The 10,000-nt window shown below is 41.6% G+C and overlaps 2 protein-coding genes across 3 annotated transcripts in view; one reads left to right on the top strand and one right to left on the bottom strand.

Annotated features, from left to right (window-relative positions):
- LOC123505445 (arf-GAP with coiled-coil, ANK repeat and PH domain-containing protein 2-like) overlaps positions 1-10,000 on the top strand; it is a 156,656-nt gene that overhangs the window by 15,452 nt on the left and 131,204 nt on the right. The gene's annotated exons all lie outside the window — the stretch shown is intronic.
- LOC123505444 overlaps positions 1-10,000 on the bottom strand; it is a 50,877-nt gene that overhangs the window by 30,830 nt on the left and 10,047 nt on the right. The window contains exon 2 of one of the 2 annotated variants that reach the window (XM_045256732.1): positions 5,887-6,487. In XM_045256732.1, coding sequence (XP_045112667.1) covers positions 5,887-6,021 — 135 coding nt within the window. In that variant the 5' untranslated portion in view covers positions 6,022-6,487. Of the gene's footprint in view, positions 1-5,886; positions 6,488-10,000 lie in introns of those variants that run through there. The other variant, XM_045256733.1, reaches the window with a different exon arrangement.

Here is a 10,000-nt window from a genome sequence, read left to right as displayed (position 1 = left end):
CCATCAGAGCGGGCGTCCACTGCCTAGTCCGCGCGCGCAAGGTATTGTCTACGAAATTATGAGCACTGCAATCATCACGTAACTCGCTCCCCCGAGGCACAACAGCGTCCCTACTTCGGCAAATGTGTTTCCTCTCTCCAAGAACACTGTTAATGCTGTGAAAAATGAGAGCACGCAGCGTGGCGGGACGGGAGGGAGTCAAGGGGACGGTATCCGTGGTGGTGGTGGTGGTGGTTGGCGCTGTAGTGGCGGTGGTGATGGACGGCCACAACGGAGGGGCGTCTTAGGGCGAGGGGGGACTTACCATTAAGTATTTTCTGACGAAGAGGATTGAGGAGGGGTAGGGAAAGGGGCGAGTGTCACCTAGAATGGAGTGGGCGGAGTGAAGGGAGAAGTGGTGTGAAGGGGAAGGGACGCTGTATAAAAGGCAAAGTTACTCCGGGTTGTATTCTTCTCGTGACAAATGAGCGACTGAGGGGAAGAAAAGAGGGAGAAGGCAAGAGTGGGGAAGGGAGGGCGAAAGAGCGGAGGGGGAAGGGAGGAAGAAGCAGAGAGGAGCTAGAATAACAGGAAGGGGATGTAATAATGGGAAGGGAAAAGAGAGAGAGAGAGAGAGAGAGAGAGAGAGAGAGAGAGAGAGAGTGAGAGTGAGAGTGAGAGTGAGAGTTACCGCTACCCTGTGTATAAATGGTATTAATGGTGTGTTCGGCCTGAGTTTGAGGCTACAACGGAAGCAGGGCGGGCGGCGGTGTTCCCCTTCAGATAATACCCTGCTGAATACCCCTCGCCAACCTAATCCTTCTGATGAGGGGCAATTTTGAGCTCAAAACGTGATCTATATAACGAACATCCTCCAACTCTTTTCTTTCTCCTCTCCCTCCTTTTCCATCTTTCTTCTCTTCACCCTCGTCATCTTTCTAATCTTTCTACACACCCTTGTTCCATTTCTTTACTTAAACGCCCCTCTTGTAGTGTTTGTGTGGTAGGGAGACGTTGTGTCCTGTGTTTCTGTAAGGTTCACAATCATTCCCTCTCTCTCTTTACTACTAACACGTTCTTGTAGGGAGAGATGGGTAGCGTAAAGTCTTGCAATGTTATATCCAATTTTTTTTAGGTAATTTACTAACAACATTATCCAGTTCACCACAAGTCCTCCTTATGGATCAATATATTTTTTTTCTTTTTTCTTTTCTGTCATCTATTCGTCTTATGACATCTTACGCAATCTCCCTCTTTCTCAACTAATCCCTGTACTCATATTACTTTCGTTCTCGTTATATTCCACGATTCTTTTTACTTCTTTCTCCTCCTCCTCCCTCTCCACTTCTTTTCTACTCTCCTCTCTCCCCACCCACATCACCTCCTCCTCCTTTTCTTGCTTCAAAAAAACTCTAGCACTCAGTCTCCCTCCCTCCCTTTCTCCGGTTTCTTCATTCTTGCCCCTCAGTCCTCGACCCTCGCACGCTCCCGCCTCCCTCAGGGCAGACCTCCAACTTTAATGGGATATTTGCCCGTCAATCAGTGGATATTTAGCACGAGAGCGTGTCACACTGGGGCTGTGGGGAGGACTGTTGTTATTGTTGTTGTTGCTGTTATTATTGTTATTGTTGTTATTGTTGTTGTTGTTGTGCAAGTTAAATAAAAAGTCTCGCAACCTGATGAAAACCTCAAGGTGGTGTTTCACTGTTTGATCTGCTGCAGTCTCTGACGAGACAGCCAGACGATACCCTACGGAACGAGCTGAGAGCTCATTATTTCCGATCTTCGGATACAACAAGGTCACAACTCCTCAATTAACATCCCGTACCTACTCACTGCTAGGTGAACAGGGGCTACACGTGAAAGGAGACACATCCAAATATCTCCACCCGGCCGGGGAATCGAACCCCGGTCCTCTGGCTTGTGAAGCCAGCGCTCTAACCACTGTGTGTGTGTGTGTGTGTGTGTGTGTGTGTGTGTGTGTGTGTGTGTGTGTGTGTGTGTGTGTGTGTGTGTGTGTGTGTGTGTGTGTGTGTGTGTGTGTGTGTGTGTGTGTCCATAACATAGTTAGGACAAAGTTTAAGGCAGCATGGGACGAACAATAGCTCATCAAGAGGCCTGGCACGCGCGCATCATTGGAGCCGAGTTTGCACCTGTCCCACAACTATTGTTATCGCCAATGTAACTTACGGGGCTTGTTTGGTACCGGTTGTGTCGGCACTGAGTTAGTGGCTGGCTCTGCACACTATTCCTGCTACGGTGGGCGAGTCATGGCTAGTGTTGTTATGATTGCTATTGTTATTGTCATTATCATTAGTATTAATAGTCTTCTTCTTCTTCTTCTTCTTCTTCTTCTTCTTCTTCTTCTTCTTCTTTCCCTTCCTCCTCTTCTTCTTCTTTCCCTTCCTCCTCTTCTTCTTCTTCTTTCCTTCCTCCTCTTCTTCTTCTTTCCTTCCTCCTCTTCTTCTTCTTTCCTTCCTCTTCTTCTTCTTCTTTCCTTCCTCTTCTTCTTCTTCTTCTTCTTTCCTTCCTCTTCTTCTTCTTCTTCTTCTTTCCTTCCTCTTCTTCTTTTCTTCTTCTTCTTGTTCTTCTTGTTCTTCTTCTTGTTCTTCTTGTTCTTGTTGTTCTTCTTCTTCTTCTTCTTCTTCTTTCCCTTCTTCTTCTTCCCCTTCTTCTTCTTCTTCTTCTTCTTCTTCTTCTTTCCTTTTTTTTTCTTTTTCTCGTTCTGGTTCTTCATTTTGCACCACCACCACCACCACCACCACCACCACTCTCTCCTCCCTCCGGTGGTGCTGAAGTGCTTGCGTGACGTTCTATTATACTCCTCCCATTCTCAATTATCTTCCTAATGTTCCTTTCCTCCCGTGCATCCTGTCCGTCACTCCGCTCACTACATGGACGGTATATTGCGCCCTTCCTTCCTTCCCCTCTGCCGTGACACGTGGCGGTAAACTCTCTTTCTTATGAGTCTATGTGTAGTACTCTCTCTCTCTCTCTCTCTCTCTCTCTCAGGACTCTCCCTTCTGTTAATTTCTCTTCTTTTTACTCTTCTTTCATTTTTTCTCTTTTCCCTTCTCTTTCCTTCCTTCCTTCCATTTCCTTTGTCCCCTTCCTCCCTTCCATCTCTTTTTCTTCTTTCTTTCTATTACTAATCTCTCTCTCTCTCTCTCTCTCTCTCTCTCTCTCTCTCTCTCTCTCTCTCTAAGTCTTGTATATTGACGATAAGAACCTTAATCTCGGTATAACGTTAGTGCAATGAAGAGTTCGATAATGTTAAGCAAGAAAACACCTCAGGATAATCAGTGCCAATAATCTATAAATGATCAATCGATGTAAGACGGTAAACAAAAAGAAAAAAAAAAGAAAAAAGATACTATTATTCCTGCTGCTTGTCTCACTTTGAGCACTTTTATTCCACTTATTTGTCATTATTTTTATATCGTCAGTGGTCAAATGTTATGAATGTATTTATACTGAAGAGCAATAGAAGAAAAGAAGTTGCCAGTTTTATATAATGTGTAAACAAAACAAAACAAACAATTGCTCATCATGTTAATCATCACTTAGAGAAATCGTCTGCCATGAAATAAATCAATAAATATAAGCAAATAAAAAAAAAATAAAAAAATATATATATTCAAAGCATTCTCATTCGTAACCTCGTGTTGTTGACCACGATTCTTTGTGAGGCTCATTAGAAGACAGGTCAAAAAGACATTATATTGGCCAGTTAGTAGTTTGTGACCTCGTATTGGCTACCACCCTAACACACACTCCTACTTCGCGTCCTGGTCTGTCGAAGTTGTAACGCAGTGCAATCCTGAACACTGAGTCATATGAAGATATCAAAACTAGCTGGGAAAAAGTTCAAAGGAGAGCACTAAAACATGCCCCTATATTGTGTACTTAAGCATATAAGGGAAGATTAAAGTGATAAGACATGCCCTCTCCCCATAAGCCAGAAGGGCGGAGAGACAATTCCTTGTTCTATTACGGTCCTGTTCTTCCATGACCAGATAACTGTTTCTCACGGAAGAACAGAGAAATCACAAGTAAATGACCAAAATAGATACGAAGGGAAGGCAGTAGTAAATAAATAAACGAACAGATACTTTAATTATTGACTGAAAGGCATTCTGGGTATATCTTCTTTTCCTCCACATCCATCATCATCCTCATCATTCTCTCTCTCTCTCTCTCTCTCTCTCTCTCTCTCTCTCTCTCTCTCTCTCTCTCTCTCTCTCTCTCTCTCTCTCTCTCTCTCTCTCTCTCTCTCTCACACACACACACACACACACACACACACACACACACACACACACACACACACACACACACACACACACACACACACACACACACACCACACCACACCACACCACACCACACCACACACACACACACACACACACACACACACACACTTGAGTGAAATTGTCTAACGTTGCAGGAGAAAGATATGATAATGATGGTAACGATGATGAGAAGGAAGTTGATGGAAAAGGAGAAGAAAGAATATGACAAGAACAATGAAACTGACACGGGGAAACGATGGCACACTGAATGAAAAGGAAGTGGCAGGAACACGGACGAGAAAATGGCAATGACGGAAAAGAAGGTCAAGGAAGGAGGCGGCAAAGGTCGTTTCTCCTCGTCATAAACATCCGGTGGCATTAAATATTTCTTGACTTCAGCCCAGATCAGCAGGAATGTGAGGAGGAGATGCTCTCAGGAGGAAGGAGCGATGAAGGAAAAACGAGGGAAACGGTGCGTGAAGAGAGAAAACGAGAGAGAGAGAGAGAGAGAGAGAGAGAGAGAGAGAGAGAGAGTTGGTAGGTCATACTAGCTACGATCGATGCCTGGGAGAGGACCATCTTAGTACGCGATGCCTCCCTCCTCACTCCTTCTCATCCCTCTCATCCACAATACCCACTCACGGAGATCCCAAACCCTCATAACGTCCCACGCCCTCCCCTCGTGCACCCTAGTGACGCCGCCTACCCGTCCGTCACTCGTAGTGCAACCTAAATGTTCACGCAAAAAATGATCCCTCATAAATCACAAATTGGCGCTATAAAGATGAGGAGATGCATAACGCGCCTCATAAATGGCACAGATACAGCACGCACGCACGCACGCACACACTCACACACACACACACACACACACACACACGCCCGGTACCTCAGTGGTTAGAGCGCTGGCTTCACAAGCCAAAGGACCGGGGTTCGATTTCCCGGCCGGGTGGAGATATTTGGGTGTGTCTCCTTTCACGTGTAGCCCCTGTTCACCTAGCAGTGAGTAGGTACGGGATGTAAATCGAGAAGTTGTGACCTTGTTGTCCCGGTGTGTGGTGTGTGCCTGGTCTCAGGCCTATCCGAAGATCGGAAATAATGAGCTCTGAGCTCGTTCCGTAGGGTAACGTCTGGCTGTCTCGTCAGAGACTGCAGCAGATCAAACAGTGAAACACACACACACACACACGGTAGCTCAGTGGTTAGAGCGCTGGCTTCACAAGCCAGAGGACCGGAGTTCGATTCCCCGGCCGGGTGGAGATATTTGGGTGTGTCTCCTTTCACACGTAGCCCCTGTTCACCTAGCATTGAGTAGGTACGGGATGTAAATCGAGGAGTTGTGACCTTGTTGTCCCGGTGTGTGGTGTGTGCCTGGTCTCAGGCCTATCCGAAGATCGGAAATAATGAGCTCTGAGCTCGTTCCGTAGGGTAACGTCTGGCTGTCTCGTCAGAGACTGCAGCAGATCAAACAGTGAAACACACTATGAAATGTTAGACAAACAAAAGAAATAATACATGCAAAACGAGCCATCACAGTTATTTCACACTAAAGCAACACATGCAAGACCAAATACATTATCATCATCAGCAGCAGCTGCAGAGGGCCACCCACCTGAGCGCTGCGGGGTGAGGGTGCGGGCGGGGTGTGGTGTGCCAGGCTCCACGGCGCGCATCGTCCTCCACCCGGGCCCTCGTCACCTTCCCCCCGCGCCTCACACCACCCTCTCCGTCCCTCTATCTTGCACATCAACTGGCATCACGTTTTCTTCGTCTCTAGGTATTGTCACCCTCGAGCATCAGAGTTCACATTTTCTTTCGCTGTTAAAACACTGAAATTGATCTCGTTTTTTGTTTTGTGTTTTTTATTACTTTTCGTCTTCAAACTTGTAAGTGAATGCCGAGTTTTCGGTTTGTAATTGTAAAAGTTTTCATAAATCTTTTTAAGCACTCATGGGTCTGCGAGTGTTGCTGGTCTCTGGGGTTTCCTTTCGACACATTTAAATTTCGTTTTTCTTCACCATCTGCGTGTTGTCATGGGCGGTGAGAGGAGAGGGGCGGCAGCTTCAAAGGGATGGCAGCAGCATTCTGGTGGCGAGAGACCGGAAGGGACGCGCCAACCCTCACATGCTGCTAGTGGTGGTGGCTGCTGCTGCCCGCTCGCTCTCCCTCCTGTCCGTCACCACCTCAGGCAAGGGTCGTCTCATCCCTCACACCTGTACAAAAGCAACGAGAATAATGATGAAATAAAAGAAGGTGGAATGTATACGTGTTTTCCCTTTAAAACCTAAGGAAACTCAGTGTCGCGAAACTTTTCACATTTATAAGCCCGTTCCGAAATCAGTTTTTTCTTTCTGTTTTCAGTTTCTCATCCCTGTCCCAATGCTTCTGGATACTGAATTTACGATTGAATGTTTGTGTTTTCCCCACAAAGGCTATAATAATGATAATGATGATATCAATGGTAATAATGGTAACAACAATCATAATAATAATAATGATAATAATAATAATAATAATAATAATAATAATAATAATAATAATAATAATATTATTATTATTATTATAATAATGTTAATGATAATAATAATTACAATAAAAATAATAATAATAATAATAATAATAATAATAATAATGTTAATAATAATGTTAATAATAACAACAACAACAATAACAACAATAGATTGAGCGACGTGGAATTATTTATTTTCACCAGTTAGTTCAAAACACTTTTATCTTTTAGTCCACTATCCCGTATTTTCGCTTACCTTTAATGCTCCTATAGTATTGTTATATATATATATATATATATATATATATATATATATATATATATATATATATATATATATATATATATATATATATATATATATATATATATATATATATATATATATATATATATATATATATATATATATATATATATATATATATATATATATATATATATATATATATATATATATATATATATATATATATATATATATATATATATATATATATATATATATATATATATATATATATATATATATATATATATATATATATATATATATATATATATATATATATATATATATATATATATATATATATATATATATATATATATATATATATATATATATATATATATATATATATATATATATATATATATATATATATATATATATATATATATATATATATATATATATATATATATATATATATATATATATATATATATATATATATATATATATATATATATATATATATATATATATATATATATATATATATATATATATATATATATATATATATATATATATATATATATATATATATATATATATATATATATATATATAACTTTAAACAAACTAATTAAATTAAGTTCTGTGACTTTTCTTTCTTTTTTTCTTAGCTTGTCTTAAGACATTTTACTCAGCTCTTGAACCTGTATTTTCATTTAGTTATAAAATTCATTGTCAAACACATTTTCCTTTTAAAAGAAGTAACTAAATTCAGTATTCTGGAACTTTTTACAATTTTGCGGCCTGTTTTGAAAACTTATTTAGCTTCCCGTATTACATTCTCACCTAACACACGCGCATGGTTATTATACTATTTTATTTTTTGTCACTCTTTGCAATATGATATCTGTCAAGTTTTGTGGTCATTATTATAGGCAAAACACCTCACTTGTTAGGTAAGATAGATTTTTACTCTCTTTTTCACTCTATATTTTTAGCTAATGCGTGAATGCTAATCCCATCTGTAATATTTCACGAATGACCGTAGAGTACAGGTTTAGCATCCCTGTAATATGGTCAAGGAAGGATGAACTTGAGAAACCTAACGTGTGCTTTGACATGATCACTCAGTCTGTCGGGTAAGACGAACCCCATTATAGGATCGGGTTTGGTGAGCGGTTCAATGGAAATTAGGAGTCCAAGCGATAATCAGTCCATCGCAAAGAAGGAACCTACTGTACAGTAAAGATCAGACCTACAAGAAAATGAAATGATAACTGATATACTTGTTAGTTCTCTCTAATACTATAGTTGGTGTAGGATAGTGTAGCGAATCAGACTGCCTCGTAAAGATCTACGGATATATTGCCGCTTTAAATCTTTTGTAATTCTTGAAGATAAACGAAAAAAGTCATACTAGATCATCTGTACAATCAATTTTTCTCCTTGCCTACTTTCAAATACATTTCGGAACTATTACCTCCAAGTATGCATCATAAGTGCACTAAATATAATCCCTGTGTATTGTATCATCAAGCCAGGAAGCCGCCCCATCTGCCCACCTAATTCAGTAGTTCGGTCTCATCAACAGCTGGACCACAGAGCGAGCCTTTGTTCAACTAAAACCTTTGCGTATTAATGATGTTTCTGCATTAATTAAGAATATTCCACCGAGTGACCGCTGGCTGGTTTCAATTCTTTGTTTTTATAATGGATCGTGTTGATTATTTGGGGGCACGATTGATTCGATGTGTATGTTCTCTTTGGATGTCAGGAACACCACAACATTAATTTGTTAGATACTGAACCTTTCATGCAGATATATCAAACCAGTAATAATTAGCTCTAAATCATGAAAGACTTCAATATGATACTGGTAAATATACTTGTGCATGATTAAAGATTACCCACACCATGATGAAATTGTCGTCGTTATAAGAAATAAGGTGTCGAGGGAATGCCAATATTGGTCAGGGCATGCATTGAAAAGCCTGAGTCGCGCACTGGAAGTGTCTTCAATTGCTTGGGTGCAATAACACGCTATCACCTGCTGCCCTTCACTGATGGTCAGAGGCATAGTTATGGCGGTGCTACTCGACAGCAGTGTGTGTGTGTGTGTGTGTGTGTGTGTGTGTGTGTGTGTGTGTGTGTGTGTGTGTGTGTGTGTGTGTGTGTGTATGTGTTTCACTGTTTGATCTGCTGCAGTCTCTGACGAGACAGCCAGACGTTACCCTACGAAACGAGCTCAGAGCTCATTATTTCCGATCTTCGGATAGGCCTGAGACCAGGCACACAACACACACTGGGACAACAAGGTCACAACTCCTCGATTTACATCCTGTACCTACTCACTGCTAGGTGAACAGGGGCTACACGTGAAAGGAGACACACCCAAATATCTCCACTCGGCCGGAGAATCGAACCCCGGTCCTCTGGCTTGTGAAGCCAGCGCTCTAACCACTGAGCTACCGTGTGTGTGTGTGCGTGTGTGTGTGTGTGTGTGTGTGTGTGTGTGTGTGTGTGTGTGTGTGTGTGTGTGTGTGTGTGTGTGCGCGCGCGCGCTTAGCATTCTAAGTCGAGCCATTTGCCACCCAGCTGCCAACATGCCAAAGGCAATATCGAGCAACGTTGCGCCACTCCGTTTTGCTGCAGAGGTAGTGGAAATTATTCAGACAGCTATGACTTAATCAAGTAAGCCTACAGAGAGTAATCAGTATTCAGGGGGCCATGTTTTCAGAGGCCACCAGCGCCGAGGATAAGGCTGCACCCTCAACGAAAATTAATGTGACTCTCGGTGACCTTTGACAGATCAGGGAAAAAAGAAATGAATGACGATGGCGTGGTGTTGATGCACGAGGCTGATGATTCGTGAGATTGGTAATTCCTGAGGCTGGTGATTCGTGAGGCTGGCGATTCGTTAGGGTGACCATTCGTGAGACTGGTGATTCGTGAGGCTGGTGATGCGCAAGGCTG

The sequence above is a fragment of the Portunus trituberculatus genome, chromosome 18, assembly GCF_017591435.1.
Source record: "Portunus trituberculatus isolate SZX2019 chromosome 18, ASM1759143v1, whole genome shotgun sequence".
NCBI lineage: Eukaryota > Metazoa > Arthropoda > Malacostraca > Decapoda > Portunidae > Portunus > Portunus trituberculatus.
Note: the sequence above shows the minus strand (reverse complement) of the source record. Positions and strands in the feature narration are given on the sequence as shown.